This window comes from Varanus komodoensis, unplaced genomic scaffold (genome assembly GCF_004798865.1).
Source record: "Varanus komodoensis strain SLA01 unplaced genomic scaffold, ASM479886v1 scaffold5, whole genome shotgun sequence".
Taxonomy (NCBI): domain Eukaryota; kingdom Metazoa; phylum Chordata; class Lepidosauria; order Squamata; family Varanidae; genus Varanus; species Varanus komodoensis.
The window spans coordinates 49,828,758-49,843,930 of NW_025336087.1; the positions used below are offsets into that span (position 1 = coordinate 49,828,758).

General features: G+C 40.2%; 2 protein-coding genes across 9 annotated transcripts in view; one reads left to right on the forward strand and one right to left on the reverse strand.

Moving 5' to 3' along the window:
• APBA1 (amyloid beta precursor protein binding family A member 1) overlaps positions 1–9,511 on the forward strand; it is a 51,048-nt gene extending 41,537 nt beyond the window's left edge. For all 4 annotated transcript variants that reach the window (XM_044445780.1, XM_044445781.1, XM_044445782.1 and 1 more), the window contains 3 exons: positions 1,543–1,662; positions 3,402–3,542; positions 5,407–9,511. In XM_044445780.1, the coding sequence (XP_044301715.1) occupies positions 1,543–1,662; positions 3,402–3,542; positions 5,407–5,478 (333 nt within the window). In that variant the 3' untranslated portion in view covers positions 5,479–9,511. The remainder of the gene's footprint in view (positions 1–1,542; positions 1,663–3,401; positions 3,543–5,406) is intronic.
• LOC123031184 (protein FAM189A2-like) overlaps positions 1–15,173 on the reverse strand; it is a 109,432-nt gene that overhangs the window by 74,451 nt on the left and 19,808 nt on the right. For 2 of the 5 annotated variants that reach the window (XM_044445789.1, XM_044445787.1), the window contains exons 4-5: positions 14,272–14,561; positions 10,383–13,416 (exon numbers count right to left, since the gene is read on the reverse strand). In XM_044445789.1, coding sequence (XP_044301724.1) covers positions 13,213–13,416; positions 14,272–14,561 — 494 coding nt within the window. In that variant the 3' untranslated portion in view covers positions 10,383–13,212. The other 3 variants (XR_006416235.1, XR_006416237.1, XR_006416236.1) reach the window with 3 other exon arrangements.

Consider the following 15,173-nt stretch of genomic DNA (forward strand, 5'->3'; position numbering starts at 1 on the left):
TTAAGCAAAAACAACACTCACTGTATTGGATGTATTGTGTCGTTAATATTGTATTCTTGGGCAAGATGCTGGAGTATGTCATAGTTTCGCAGAGCCAAGGATGTTGGGATGATGCAGTTTATCTGGATCCATTTAAGTCTGGCTTCAGGTCTGGTTATGAGACAGAGAGTGCTTTGGGCACTGGTAAATGATTGACACTGGGAACTGTATAGGAGCGTGTCCCATAGATATGTTGGACTTGGCTTTTGATAACATTGGTCATAGTATCCATCTTTCTGAGACAGGACTGGGAATTGTTATATGGTGACTCCAGTCCGCCTTGGAGGTTGATCCCAGAAGGTGATGCTGAGAGATTCCTTTCATGTTGTGGCTACTGGCCCGTGGTGTCCCTCAGGATTCCAACTGGTGTCCCCCATGCTATTTAACATAAACATAAAACTGCTGGAAGAGCTTGCCACCACTGTGCTTAATGGCACCCAGTTCTTTCTCTCCTTTAATTCCATATCTAAGAAAAAAGTTTTAGTTCTAAAAACTTGACTGATATCAGTAAGAAACTGGATGATGGCAAAAAACAAACAAACCAAACCTAGACAAGACAGAAATACTCCTGGTTAGACAAAGCCAAATCAGGGCACAGGGAGTCGAGATGTGCTGTACGAGATGTGCATGTTACATCCCTGCAAAGACTCAGGCTCACAATTTGGGTGGACTCCTGGACTTGGCCATGGACAGGGATGCCCAGGTCTTGGTGATGGTCAAAAATGTGTTATACAGCTGAAGCCAGTATGCCAGCTCTTTCTAGAGATGTTTGATTCAGCCATAACTGCACGTACCTTGATTAGATCCTGTTTGGACCACTATAGTGCACTCTGCAGGGGTTGCCTAATTCATCTGGTCCAGAATGATGCAGGACTGTTGAATAGGGCTGGATGCAGGGAACACGTTTCCCATGTTACAGCAGCTTCACTACTTACTGGTCTGTTTCTAGGTGAAATGTGCTGGTGATGACCAGTAAAACCCCATATATCTTGGAACCAGGTTAATGGAGATCAGTTTCTCCCACATGTACCTGCCTGGTTATTAAGATCTTTGGCCCAGTACCTTCTTTTGAGACCACTGTTTGCAGAAGCACATTTGATAGCAATGTGAAAGAAGGCCTTCTTTGTGCCCAGTGGCTGGATGCCTACTGCAGAAGGCTGGACTTGCTCCCTTTCTGCTGTCCTTCTGCCAGCAGACAAATGCCACTTCAGTCAAATGCACCATTGTTTGTAAGTGTGTTGATTTGCCTGCTATTTTTACTGCATTTTGTTTTTAATTGTGTCTTAATGTATTTGCTTACAATTGTTTTTATCAATTTGTCTTAATGCTTGTAAGCCTGCTTGAGTGCCATTTTTGGTAGAAAGTTGAGGTATAAATAAATCAGAACAAATTAAGCAAAATACTACCAAAGTGCATATCACACTGAACTGCTAAAGTGCAATATGTCCCAGCAGAGATGTTCCAAGAATGGTATAAAATTCTGTCTGTCATATTGTTTTTAAGGGTTTGAAAAACCAGGCCAGGGTTAAGCTGAATATAGTGAGATGTCCTCCTGTAACTACTGTCCTCATCAGAAGACCAGACCTCAGATATCAGCTAGGCTTCAGTGTACAGAATGGCATCGTAAGTAGCACTTGGCATCCTTAATTTATTATTCTACCTCCTGTACAGAAAAAGACAAAACAAGGAGCAGTTAATTTCAAAACATTTAGCTTTTATTGTACACATGTATAGGATCACAGTCTGCAACATCATCTAGCACTACATGCTAGATTAACATGAAGGTTAATCGAGTGAGTGAATGAGTGAGTGAGTGAATGAATGACATTTGAGAATTAAACAGTGGGCACATATGGTGAGATATTAGTTGCATTGCTTGAGGCCCTTGGGGAAATGCAACACAAGGGGATTATATCAAGTGCTGTGAGTGTGTTTGAGATGGTGGGTGCAGGGGAATAACATTCCAGTGCTTCATTTGTAAAATGAGAAGTACTGGGGCTGAAATCTGCTTTGTTCTTGAAGTGTGGGCCATGGATATAACTATTCAGTAGTAAGGAAATGTAATCTGAGGATGCCAAGCTAAAGCTGCTATAGGTTTTCACTTGATGTGAATGTACCCTGTATGAGACACGCAAAGAGCATTCTTGCATTTTAACAAGTTAAATGGTATCAAACAACTTGTGCCTTGCAACACTTGAATATGCATTGCCTGAATTGCTTTTTTCAATTTCTAGTGTTTCTGGCTAACATTATGCGGCAGTAGCAGCACACCATTTAATAACATTTTCACACTTTAGAAAATGCCAACACCTCCCACTCTGTTTCTGGCATGGCTATTGATGTTTATTGATTCAAAACAACCAGGAGAAAAAGTTGATGCAGTTACATGCCTCTTTACAATTTTATTTTGTATCCACCACATTATTCAGTTCAAATAGCCATGTGCCTAAGAACTATAATATAGGTTTTATATGGCTATTTCTTTACAGCAGTAGGTTTTGTTTATAGCGAACTGTGATCCAAACATCTGCAGCCCAGTGAGTTGTTACTTTATTTCCCTACATTCACCATGACCAATGCCCCATTTTTGTGCTGGAAAAACAGCAGATCTCCTTCCATCTCCTCTAATGCAGTGTATGAAGCTGGGACTCCATGGTGGGACCTTCTTGGTCACCCCGTTCATATGATCTGCCATGCTCAATGGTAGGTAGAGCGCCTGCTTTGTGTGCAGAAGCTCCCAGAGTCAGCCACCAGCATCTCCAAGTGGGGCTAGGAAAGTATCCCACTTGAATCCCTGCTCTAGAGAGCTGGTGCCAGTCAGTGTTGACAATACTGGGCTAGGTGAACCATTGGTCTGTCTCAGGATGATGTGTATCTGCTTGTGATCTTGTTTCCACACAATGGAAGGAAAGAAATCACACAAGCAGTGCTTCTGCACTATGCCCAGCACATCAGTTACATGGTCTGTGTAGCACAGAGTAGCGGAATCTGCTGCTCTTGCTCTGGGAAGCAGAGTTTGTATTCTCAGCTGAATGTGGAAATTTCCTTCATTTAAACTATTTTGAAATGCAGACTGTGATAATCAGATGGTCCACCCAAACAAATTCCTATGTGATGTTGGAGTAATCCATTTTCCCCAACCAGGAGACCTCCAGATGTTTAGAGTACAACTTCCGTAAGCCCCACCTTGCAATCAGGTATCCATGGAGGTGTCATCTAACCCATCCATGTTGAAAGAAGCTACAGTGGTCAAAGGAGAATGATACATATGTGGACTCCTTCTGGGTCTTAACTGAAATACCTGATGTTTTGCACTTTCAGCACCTAGCTGTGCACGCTTTCATTGTCTGATGTCGTTCCAGATCTGTAGCCTTATGAGAGGAGGGATTGCAGAACGAGGAGGAGTACGAGTGGGCCACCGAATTATTGAAATAAATGGGCAAAGTGTTGTTGCAACACCTCATGAAAAGATTGTTCATATTCTCTCCAATGCTGTTGGTGAGGTAGGAGCTGGCAACTCTTATCTTGTACATATGAAGTGTTGGCTTTGTGGTGTTGTTGTCACGACCAAATGAAAAACATTAGTAGACATATAAGCCTTTGCTACCCCTAGTGGTTTTATGGGCTTTGCTGCAACTTATGAAAAGTGCCAAATGGGCATAACTCTGGCTGTGTAGATTTATCACATTTGTGTCTTGCCTTTCCTTCAGGCAGCTCAGGGCTAATTCCTACATCAAGTCATGAAGGATAAGGCTACTCAGTGTGCTTTCTCACTGAGCAAGAGTTTGAATTCAGATCTCCTTGCTTCAATATGCCACCCACTACTCCAGTTGGTGGAGTACAAGTTGGTTCCAAGTGAGCCACAGATGGATTACAGCCTGAACTATGGAGGATATTTTAACAGGGCTAATCGGGGCTTTTTCACGATGCATGTGTGTATACTGCATCAAAAAACCCTAGCATTTTGGAAATGGGTGGAAAAGTTGCAGGGTACTGAGAAGAGGCAAGACCAGCCAAAAAAGTAGAGTGTATCCCCACAAAGGGGGTTACTTATTGGCCACCCCCTTTCCCTTGATACTTTGCCTTTTGCAAGGTGGTACGCAAAAGTTAAGTGACAAATGAACCTCTTTGCAGTGGGTGCCTGCTCACCCCCCCTCCCTGGCATTGTATAGGCAAGAATGCCTCGGTTGTACCTGCAGGAGTGCTAAGGTGGACACTTGCACAAATGTAGCTAGATTTTTAAAAAATTAGATTGTCCAATTAAAAAATAGGTCACAAACCAGCTACAGCCCTTCCAATGTGCGGCTTTGGCATTTTGAAGTGGCTGCCGATTGGCTATTACTCTTCGTGATCTTCAGAAAAAAAGAGCTGTAACAAGCCAAAGGAGGCTCACCATCATGGCAGGGACACTGAGCCCCTCACCTCAAAGTGTTACTGGGGCACTTAAGGGCAGCTGGTGAAGATGCTGGCCGAGGTGTGCATTGCAAGAATACCAAGGAGGTTTTGCTGCTCATACCAAGAAACTCTCTGAGTGCTTCTCAGTATGCACAATGGCTCCATTCGGTCAGCAGGACAAGCCATCATAAGTACAAACACCTGTAGAACAAGCTATGGATTGTCAGGCTGACTTGTTGCGCACAAACAAACCACCTGCAGGAAACAGTTCACACAACACAACCCACCATGGTTTGTTACCCCTAATGATCATGCAAACCTAGCTTTTGTTCTTGTATTTATCTGGGCTGATGGGTAAATTTGATGTGCTATCCTTTCTGCAAAGTTGACTGCAGTCTCAAAGATGTATCTCTGTCTCCCCATCCATCTGTCCCCCAACACACAGCTCACCACATTCAGTAGGATCTCCAGATTCCTCATGTAATATTGCCAGGGGGAAAGAGGGCAAAACTCACTAGAGAAGATAATAAAGTCAAAGGCAGAAGACGAAAAGACCAAATATACCATAAATTGATTCCATAAAGGAAGCATCACCTTGAGTTTACAAGACTGAGCAGGGCTGTCAAGGACAGGACATTCTGGAGGATATTCATTTATAGGTTTGCCCTAAGTCAGAAATGACTTGATGACACATAGCAAGAAGTCCACTTCTAACCTTATAGGTTGATTGTAGTTTGTGTGGGGGATTAATTTCCAAATGTTTCATATTGTTAGCATTGTGCAAACACTACCTACTTTAGAATGTCTTCATTCTGGCTGCAAAGCAGGGTATGAATGGATAATACATTATTATCATGGTGACGATGCTGTTCTATTTGCAGAACGCCAGCTCAGGATCCAACTCAGGATGTACAACTCCTGTTAGTAATATATTGGGAAACACTGAGTCAGTACTTTTTTTCCTTCTTCCAGATTCATATGAAGACCATGCCAGCTGCCATGTACAGACTCTTGACTGCACAGGAACAACCAGTTTACATCTAAACCTCACCCTCCCAGTGTGCATGGAGGACATCTTTCATTAGTGGTGGTGTTTTCTTGTGCTGCATTTTGGTGTCGGCAGCAATCTCTCTTTCACTCTCTTTTCTCACCATTTATCTTTCTGCTGTGTAGAAGAGGATGGTTTTGGTTGCTCCTTTTTAGTACTAGAGTCTCATGTAATCCTTCACAGAACAAAAAAAAAAAATAACCAAGGTTTTCTTTAACACAACACACAGGCGCATGCACTTGGTAGTGATGTCATTTTTGCTTCTGTGGCCGTTAAGACAGGAAGCCCAAGTATATGGAACGAAACTAAGTTAGAATGCTCTTTTCACCAAATAGGACAAATGATAGGGTAAAAGTCTCCTCTTAAGAGTGGTAGAAAAGATGTTAACCTACTTATCCTGTACCATTGTTGTTCTGTGTATGTTAGGAGAGCAGCATTATAATTTTGCCCTAAGGAAAAAGTTATGTTTGAAGAAGAAAATTTGATACCAAGGTGTCAGGTGAGCACTACTTCCCTAATATAGATCAGCACCTTTATATTTGGAGACTGTTACTGAAAGCTAGTGAGTTATGCCATGCTGAAAATCCTCTGGCATTGCTATGGGAGATGTGCTTTCACAATTTTGCTCTTTGGGATTTAAGCCTTCCTCACTTCCTTTCCCAAAAGTCCTTTATTTTTAAGTGCAGCATGATTTTTTGCAAATAGCTTTTCTAATTCCTACTTTCTTTCTAGGGTTGAGTGATGTTAAATATCCAGCAGAAATTATGTGTGTGTGGTTGGGTGAGAATGTGGTCTGATCCTAACTTTCTAAGCTCTTTCATTTTGTGTGTGTATGTATGTGTATGTGAGCTAATAGGTTGTCACATTTTTAAACTGTATGCTTGGTATTTATTATTTTTTAACAGCTCTACATGCACTTCTTAATTGTTTTGTTCTTCTGAGCCAGTTTACTTTTTAACATATCTTTGGTCCAAAAGTTTGTATTTAGTTTTTTAAGGACGATTTCTCTTTAATTTTGGACCATAATAGAACAGTGGAAGGTATAAATTTAATTTATTTTGTAAAATATACTATATAAATATATATAAATATATGTAAAGTTAATCCCATGCATGGGATGCTAAAAGAGTATGTTCATTTCTCTAGATGCTTGTGCAATGAAAGAGTATTCCAAAAAGCTTTGGTTATGGTATTTAAAAATCAAGCAGGTCAGTGTAGATTGTGTAATATTTGTAGTAAAACTATTTGGCAAAAACACAAAAGTGTAGGTCCTGTGGCACCTTAAAACACTCATTTTTTGCATAAGGTTTTGGGGATATAGCCCATAAAAGATTCACTCACAATATACATCTTGTTCTTTAAGGTGCCCCAATATTTGTTGTTGGTTTTGCTGTGACAGACTTAACATGGTTATCCTTCTGGAATTTAATAGTTGTGTGTGGGGGCGGGGGGTAGACAAATAGGAAATATGGAATAATGAGGGATAAGCTGGCAACCCAATTTTGTGTTCAGGCCAGGGCAACACTGGTGTTCCAGGTTGAGTGTTTGCATGTTGCATGGATGTGCATTGAGCACACATCTTGCATTAGATATGTCATGGTGTCCTCCTTGGGATTCAGTGCCCTGCATGGGTGTTGTATGTAAATGCATGTGGACCCCAGCCTTCCACCACAAGCACAGAAACTCTGGGAGGGTGAGGGGGTGGTGCTGTGATAGAACCTTGGGCCACTTACAGGAGCTTGTGATACGAGCAGGTTGGCAGGTGGCATCCAGTTCCTATAGCTCTGTATGCTTCTGATCTCTATGCACTGCCAGAAGTGGCTCTGCAACATAGGAACAGTGGCATGACTGGAGTGTTAATTGGTTTTTTCATTCAAAAAGGAGTTGCACATGGCTATATTAAGTAGCTTATGCAGAGACAGATGCAATAGAAGAAAAATAAGTTGACTTCTCAGCCAGGTCAACTTATGCAACCCAGTCTCGTCCTCTTAGCTTTACGTGAGCCCATTAGAATCAATACCGTTTAAATTTCATTGCAAATTTGAGCTAAATTGGATAGTTCAATGCTGTTGCTTTCTTGAAGCTAAGTGGGCTAGACCTGTTCACCAGTATGCATGGGTGAGCAGTATGAGTAGGATTTACATCTAATTACCCCTCCCCCATTTTTAAAAGCAAAGCAAAGTATTACTTTAGCACTTGGATTCCTAGGTACTTAACATTTAACACTTGAAATAAATTATGGGTAGTGAGATGAAAGTAAGCAAAATGCCCCAAAACTCTTCCCCACAGCATCTTGGTCTAAAAATCTAGCTGAGGCCCATAGGGGCGGGGTTGAATTTTCATTTCTGAAATGGAGGACTACAGCAGTAGCAATGAGGGGGGAAACCTCTATTAAATTGGAGAAAACAGAAGTCATTCTCATATATATACCCACACAAGTAAGAATCGAATAGGCTCAGGATAACAACACTGCAAATTACTCTATTAAATAAAAGGAATCCCAAGTTTCAGAATTACCAGCTTCCAATTAATGTAATGTTAGTATTTCTGATTCATAGTAATGATTTGATCTTTGTCTAAGGCTTCCTCATATTGAGAGGAATCAGTAAAGATTGTTTTCTGTAATAAGATACTGGCTTTTAAAAAGACCGCTATTTAATACATTCACTCCCATAGTAACCAGTGTAGATAATATAATTCTACATTTCCTATGATCAGTGCCAGCTGTTACTAACTTCTTTCCATAAGAGAAATACTACAGCATCACTTTCTCCTAAGCTCTTATTCCTCTTCATTGAATGAAGAATTAGCCCCTGCTCATTTCTTTCTGTACTGAGCAGCTTTTTAGAAATTGATTGGATTTAAAAACCAGTCCTTAGAGCTTTCTTCTCAGCAGTGTTGATTCCCAAAATAGATCATCTACTAGTCCAGGTTTACCCAAGATGCTTTTCACAGATGTCAGAGAGACAGGCCAAGATACTGGGATATAATTGGGAATAGGGCAGATGGTTAAAAATAATCAAACCAATGTATGTATAAACTTGAATATGTGCTTTACTTGAATCACTATTAACATGTTTCGGATAGTTTTATGTTGAAGTAAAAATCATCCCTGTCTTAAACCTCTTCTGGCCTGTTTTTCTTGCTCTGTTGCAGCAGGTTTTCACACTGGTTGACAAAAGGGCTGGTTCACAGAGCAGCCCCTCAGCATACTCACAAGTGCCCACAGTTACCGAAGGAGCAACAGCCAGATGCAGAGATAGCTATGCCATTCTCATGATTACAGAAGTTGGAAACAGTGCTTTTGTCCTTGCAGAAATCAGTGTCAGCAGCTTTGTTCACATGAACATTTGTTCGCACAGTTCCGGTGCTGTAACTGCTTACATGTTGGGGAATCTGTCTTGTTTCCATAGTAGGTCCATTTCTAAGCTAACTGAACTTAGAAATTATCATTTTAAGAATTATATGGTCTGAAAGGTGAAAAGTGATGTTTTACGCAGCTCTTTGTTGTTATAGGGAACATTACATTTTCTATAGGATGAAAGGAACAATTTATTTTACACTCTTTCAAGTTTTCAAAACTTCAAGGATGGTAGTTGCCTATTTGTATGTTGTATTCTACCATGTAACTCTTACCATGTTTACAACAAAATTGAAATTGCCTCTTGATTTACCATTTTAATGTGTCTTTGTCTGAATTGCATATATTTTCCAATATGTTTTGGAATTTTCCAAGTGCAGGGCTTTTGGGGATAGGGAGTTCTTTGTACTACCAGGAATAAAAAGAAATTGGTGTCTGAAGATGGCAAGAGTGTGTGTGTGTGTGTGTGTGTGTGTAGCTATATATAAAGAGAGGGAAAGAGAGAGAGTGCACAGTAATAAGGAATATAAAGCTGTACCATTGTTCTGTATAGAAGGTGAATAGAAATTATTGAAAAAGTCGGAAGAAGTATAGTATTGTATTTGTAATGATATTGTTCTTTGTAAACACTATACTTGATGAGTTCTATATAAATATATATATAAATATACGAAATGTGAGACTGGAATGTTGATACTGCACACGTACTGAATGTAATTTTTCAGACTCTTGTCACAAGTCCCAGCTCCCCTTCTTTATAATGCAACTGCAGTGACTTGGGGGATTTGATTTTTTTAAAACTATATTTTTGTTGGCCTGTTTTGTTGTGACATTTTATGTGTGCTACATTCCTTTACAGAGTGCTAATGTCTGTAAGATTTGCAACAATAAAAAACAAATATATCAACAACAAAAAAGGCAGTAGATACAGCCAAGACTTCATTAATGTTGATTTAGGCAGGCTTCATTCCTACTGAGCTACCTATTGAACAGCAGGTTCCCTTTTCTGCAGTTTTTCAGACCTCCATAACCCTTGCATTCTCAGTGGACAGAAAATTTCCCAGTTCTAGGGATGGATTGAGTAGTATTGTTTCACCAAGGAAGGATACCGCTGGTGGACTGGGACTTCCACACCCTCTCCTCCAGCCTACAGTACCCCACATACCCTTCAAATCACCTCCCAGGAGTCCCTGCTTCTAGCAGCAGTATTCTGCTTGCAGAAGTATATTATATCCAAGTGTTAATCATTGCCATTTCCAACAAAAGCTGGCATTAATTCCCCTCTAAAATGCATTGTCCTAATATAGTGATTTTTCACCACTAGCATTTAACTTGCTTTAAATGCACAAGTATATAGAAACCAGCAAGATGATTATGAACATATTTTTCCTTTAAGCTTCTTAAGGAACAAAGGCTGATCAAAGACTGTATACTTTGATCAATAGGCAATACAGGCCTACAGATCTACTTGACCTAGACTGAGGTCACAAAACAGTGTACAAACTTAGCAGTGCTCCAGAACTCTTTATTAGGCTGGAAAATGGTAAGCAAAGAAAATGTATTGTCTGTTTACAGGCCAAGACAAATGGCATTAAGGTACTGAATATATACATGAGTGCACACTTTAAAGTTTCTGCATCATTACCCGCATCTTCTAATTTGGATACTTGTTACTACTCTAACAATGCTGCTTCATGGTCTTCGTGCAAACATACCTATGTGCTCGACATGCAGTGCAAGGCCTCAACTGGAAAGAACCTTCCAAAGCTTGGCACCATGGAGTGGGCAGGAGCCGGGTCCGCCACCTCGCACAGACAGCATATAAGCTTTGGAAGTTTCCTTCCAGTTGAGGCCTTGTGCTGCACGTCAAGCCCACTGGTGTGAATGTATGGATGACCACTTGAAGAATGACACTTACAGGTAAGCAACCTGCCTGTCTACAGAGGTCTTCTCAATGGGTCACAGTAATTCTACACGTGGATTCTGCACTTGTGCATTCCCACCAAGGAGATGGGAATAGCAGTAGCCACCTATCCCCTAAAAGCATATGGTAAGCACCTCTGATTCAGTTTTCATTTGTGCACTGGCTCAGGGAAGTTTTTCTCAAATGTTTCTCTAAGCAGTGAGCTTTAGCTATCCTTTTTTTCCTTCTTTCTATATTAGGAGAAATAGCACTACAGTAATTATAAAGTAACTTGATTCAAATGAACCCTCTTCTATTTCACTTATTTCAGCTAGAGAGCTGCATTTTGAGAAAAGTTTGAGAAGAACCTATGGTGTAGCAGGATAGAAATGGGAGGGGGACCTTGTGCAAGTGAACAGAAATGAAATTAGTGGTCACTTCCTGCTCTTTCCTGTACACACACCTGTTACATGTGTCCCTAAAACATTCACCCTCCATGTGGTCATTGAGCCTTTTAAAAAGGCTGCATGGGATTGATGGATGCTTTTTAACTACCTTATTGCAATACCTGAGGGTACAATTTTTCAGGGCTTCAAACAGCCCTTCCATTCCCAGCAGCTCTACCCTGTATAGCAATTTGGGGCAGCCATAGGTTCTCCAAACTACTGGGCAGATTTCCTCACTTGGTATAAATTAACAGCAGCTTAATTTCTAATTGGCCTAACTAGTTTCCTCTAATAAAAGTAAAAAAGAGCTGCCAAATAACTTTTTAAAACAATGTGCATCAATTTCTATACATTAGAGAAATTAAACCATGCAGGTTGATTAACGCTCAACCCTCCAGCTAGTGGACTTTTGGCTAAGCTGACTGGCGGCAATGGGAGTTATAAGTCAACAACATCTCAAGAGCTATAGCATGTGGTTCTTGCAGTGTTCACTCAGTGTTCTAGGCCTGTAAGCACTGGAAAGCTAAATGATGTGGATAACCACTGACAGGCATGTGCCCAAAAGGTTGAGTAAGTTGAAATACCATTAAATTCCATAGCCAAGATGCTATATGAAGCACAAAGGCTCCTACTCTGAAAGGCATATATATATATATGTAAAACATGAGAGGGGGTGAAGAGATAATATATATTGGCTCCTGCTCCAAACAATTCAATGAAGAAAGACTGGGTGTAATGGTACTGCCATGGAAATTCACTACCTCTGGAGAATCTTTGCCTGAAATGAAATGTTTTCATTTTGAGGAATAGAAGAACTACTCATAAAGAGTCTCACTGGACTTTGAATACAGTGTAGGTAGATACAGCTAGCTGGGAAAGAGCTCCCCAGATTCTGAGAGAGGAATACATAACTGTGTTCAACTATATTAACAGGGATCTATAAAAAGAAAAAAACTAGGCAACTCTCCCCATTGAGATTGTGTGATTGCTTCAATTAATTCTTGAGTATTTTCCAACATAGGCATGCTTTTGTAATACACAAGCTTCAAGCAGATGATACTACTGTAAACTATTACATATTTAGAAATAAGCCATTGTATAATTTGGGACTGTGTTCTAAAAATCCCACAAAGGCCACAGACTTTCATGTTGACTAATTAAATGCTTCAGAAGCCAGACACACATACTTTGAGGGCAGAAAAGTTGCTCTGGAATAAACTCCCACTGCATTACATATAATTCAACCTTTCATCTTCAGGGCTGAACTCTGAAAAAGTGCCTCTAGGTTTGGAACAGAAACTAGCTGAGCATAGCAACTGCCATTTCCCAGCCCTCAAGTAGTTAAACTTCCTTTAGGAAAACAGGACAATTGGCAGCTTATAGAAAGAACTATAAACTCAGCCCATGGGCTCAGCCCATGGCATAAAGAAACACTATAGTATATCTTTGTTTTGACTCTAGTTTTACTGTAATGCATTTCATCATGGGAAAATTAAGGATTTTTTTAGTTGCATTAACTGGCTGAACAGCTAGGTTTCAGGATCTACTTGGCCTGCTGAAGAAAGCATTATCCCACTGATATCCAATAAAGGAATGCTGCTCTGCAGCAAAAAGTTGGGGAAAATGTTTCTTCATTTAACATCATTAAGTCTACAGATGGGGCTAATTCTATCCTATACTTCCTTTAACAGCGGGGGTAGGGAATTGTACTGTTCATCAAATGTGAAATCACAGACATAAAGTGTCTCCAAGCAAGTAGAAATAATGCATGGTTTCCATAAATACCAACATATACACATTCATTTCGTCCCAAAAGAGGAAAATATTCCTCAAACACAGTGATGACGCCTGAATTGTGTCAAGCCAATTGTTGGCTCCCCCTGGAACCACAGCTCACCTAAGGATTCCCCAGCATTTAATGTACCTTGGGAAGAAGGGGCGAGGAAGTCTGCTTCCACCAGTCGACTCACACTTTAATCTGGATCCAGATTGCATTTGATGTTGGGTCTCAGAGAGGAACTCAGAGCACTGTCTCCCGTACAACTCCAATGAGACTATGAGGTCGCTCATGCTCTGGCCTCTGGGTTCTCCTCTCTAGCAGCCGAGTTTCTGCTGTAGTGAAAGTACTCACATCCCCACAGCTCTCCAAATGCAAGAGTCCTGGGTGCCTTCTAAAAGGCAGTGTATGGGCTCTTGATGTAGATGGGTGACCAGGGGTCATTACCTTTATAAGGAAAGAGAACATTACAGTGGACATGTTAGTTTTCCTTATAGTGCCTCTTTCCATACCTGTTTTTATTTAAAGAGAACAGAAGTCGATGTCATAATGGACATGATGGAAATTTAAGCTGTATTTCAGGAGTTGAAACTGGAGTCAAGCGATTTAATGAAAAATAGTCAAGTTACATGTAGACTTTGAAATTGGACATTTACTCTATTGAGCAACATTTTATTTCAGAGGGTACTCAAAAACCAGGCCCACAGTATGTGTATACCCTGTCACCTCCTGTTCTCATTATTGGTGGGCATCTAGCATTCATTCCCAATGACAAAATTACTGTTCAGCAGGATACAAGTTGTGCCCACTTTGTAACTTTTTTCAAAAATGGTAGTTTCTGAGCTAGACCAGAGAATAAAAGCAGACACATGTGTCAAAATGGCTGGCCTGGAAGAGTGGGGCACTTTTAATATGCAGTTCCCAACTCAGTATGAAATTTTGCACTGAAATAAAAGAATGAAATAACTTTCTCTGGGGTTTGGGAAAGTGTGAAAATGATGTTGAAATCTGAACTTAAGTCAATCAAGATCAATCCACAATTTCAATATATTTACCCAGCATCACATTCAACCCCTCAAATAAAAAGAACCCCAAAGTGTCTGATCTGACTGATCTATTTGGGTTTTTTTTCTCCTTTCCCAGAACACACTTAACATAAGCCAGCAGCCACTGACAAAGGTCATGCACTGAATTGTCGTTCACTTCAAAAGTGAAGCTGCAAACAGGATCTCTGTTCTGGAATCCAGAGATGCTGCTTACACTGAAGAAACATTTAGTTGTTCAGCTACAATAATAAACTACCTGCTCAAGGAAGCTGGCACTGGTGATGGCTTCTTCCATATGTTCTTCATCTGATTTTAAAACGGATTTTATGTCTTCTACTAATTCATGTACATCAGGGGTCATGCTGCTGGAAGACTGTTCCAGGAACTTTGCCACAAGCAGCTTAGTATCAATGTATGATTTATAGTCTATCAAAGACCGAGGCCTTGAGCGCAAAGACTTTGCTCTTAAACTCTTCCGTAAAATGACAGTAGCCAGTTCTGGTTTTAATTCTGTTTGAGTAGCAGCTTCACAACTTAGCACTGGAGCTGGAGACAAAGAGAAAAATTCACCGTACCATCTGAGTAATTTCAAAGAAAAAGCACACACATGCAGAGATAGTGGGGTCACATAACTAAAAGGAAAAAAAATCAAATAATGCAACACAAATGCTATATTATTATTGGAATGAAACAATTTGATAATGCTTCTCAGAAGTCATATTGGAAGAATGTCAGAAGAATGGGAAGAAATCTATTATTATCAAGTCATCCATCTAGCATAAGAACTGCACCATGGATACTTAGCATTAAGTGTGGACTTCTGGTATAACAATGTTTAAACATGCACTTTTTAAACAGCCAACAAAATGTCATTAGATCATTCCTGTTCTTGGTTCCACCAATGACATTATTTTCTTTCCTTCTTCAGTCCCCCAATTGGCTGAGTATGCATCTATAGATACATTTCCTGTGGCATTTTACTAATTTTATTAAATTTACTAATTTTACTCACAAGAAGAAAAATGTGTGATACAAGTGCAATGCCATAGTGGCGGTGGTGAATAGGGTTGGCACTTGAGGGAAGCAGAACTGGTTGTAAAAGTTCTTTCAGTGGTTATTTATTTTACAGTCATGATGTTTAAGTCCTATGTGTAAAAT